The 1,441-nt window shown below is 58.9% G+C and overlaps 1 protein-coding gene across 1 annotated transcript in view; it reads left to right on the top strand.

Moving 5' to 3' along the window:
• SREBF1 (sterol regulatory element binding transcription factor 1) overlaps window positions 1-1,441 on the top strand; it is a gene marked incomplete at its 5' end in the record, with an annotated part of 6,645 nt that overhangs the window by 4,260 nt on the left and 944 nt on the right. The window contains 4 exons of the mRNA XM_010003591.1: window positions 28-196; window positions 287-395; window positions 985-1,094; window positions 1,187-1,319. Of these exons, the coding sequence (XP_010001893.1) occupies window positions 28-196; window positions 287-395; window positions 985-1,094; window positions 1,187-1,319 (521 nt within the window). The remainder of the gene's footprint in view (window positions 1-27; window positions 197-286; window positions 396-984; window positions 1,095-1,186; window positions 1,320-1,441) is intronic.

Below are 1,441 nucleotides of genomic sequence, written 5' to 3' on the forward strand. Positions count from 1 at the left end.
ACCCTGATCCCCTGCTGTCCCCCGCAGCGCCCTTTCCTCTGCAGCGCCCGGCGCGTGGCCCTGTCCCATGGTGGGGCCGTGCCCCCCGCCATGCAGTGGCTCTGTCACCCCTTGGGTCACCGATTCTTCGTGGATGGGGACTGGGCTGTCAAGGGGGTCCCGAGGGAGACCATCTACAGCTCTGCTGGCAACCCAGGTAACCACCCCACCCCCTGCCCATCGGGCACCCCCAGCCTCCCCATTTTGGGGTGATGGCGGGTCTGCTCACCACTTCTTTGTGCTGCAGTGGACCCCTTGGCACAGGTGACCCAGCTCTTCCGTGAGCACCTCCTGGAGAAGGCTCTGTGCTGTGTTGCCATGTCTGAGCCTGGCCGCTCAGCTGCCCAGGGAGAGGGGTAAGTGTTGGGGTGGGGACTCTGCTCCTCCCACCCAGCCTGGGTGCTCAGCCCTGGGTTCAGTTTTGGTCTCCTTATGGCAAGAACACTGAGGTGCTGGATCTTGTTCAGAGGAGGGCAACAGAGCTGGACACAGTTTCATGGTCTGGAGCACATGTTTTTTGTGGAGTAGCTTGAGGGAACTGGGGGTGTTTAGTCTGGAGAAAAGAAGGCTGAGTCAAGACCTTCTTGCTCTCTATAACTCCCTGAAAGGAGGTTGGAGTGAGTCCGGGTAAGTCTCTTCTCCCAAGAAACAAATGTTCTTGTTCCCAAGATCAAGAGGAAATGGCCTCAAGTTGTGCCAGGGGAGGTTTAGATTGGATATTATGGAAAACTTATTCCCCCAGAGGGTTGTCAGGCACTAGAATAGGCTGCCCAGGGCAGTGGTGGAGTCACCATCCCTGGAGGAATTGAAAAGCTGTGTAGATGTGCTGAGGGACATGGTTTAGTAGTGACCTTGGCAGTGCTGGGTTAATCATTGGACTTGGTGATCTTAAAATTCTTTTCCAACCACAATGACTTTATGATCCCTTGGCCCCTTTCCCAGCAGGCATTTCTCTGACGCTCTGGAATACCTGCAGCTGCTCAATGGCTGCTCTGACTCCAGCAGTGAGCCCAGCCCCACCACCTCCATCAGCTCTGGCTTGGCGGCCGTCACAGGTGAGGCCAGCGTGTCCCCCTCCTGGGGACACTTAATGTGGGGGCCACAGGGCTGGTGGACACCCCCCTCCCCTGTCCCTCCTGCCCCACAGGCACCGACCCTGTGTCCAAGTGGTGGGCATCCATCATTGGCACCGTCATTCACTGGCTGCAGGGAGATGAGGAGGGGGCTGAGCGCCTCTACCCGCTGGTGGAGACCATGCCCCGGGTGCTGCAGAGCTCTGAGTGAGTGCTGGGGACACTGTGGTTGGGTTGCTCACACACTCTGTGTTGCCTGGTGCCTGCTGGAGGGGGGGCACCGGCGGGGGACACGACTGCATCCAGCAAGGGCCCTGCAGTCACTGTGC

Source organism: Chaetura pelagica, unplaced genomic scaffold (genome assembly GCF_000747805.2).
Source record: "Chaetura pelagica isolate M959 unplaced genomic scaffold, ChaPel_1.0 scaffold408, whole genome shotgun sequence".
NCBI classification, from domain to species: Eukaryota; Metazoa; Chordata; class Aves; order Apodiformes; family Apodidae; genus Chaetura; species Chaetura pelagica.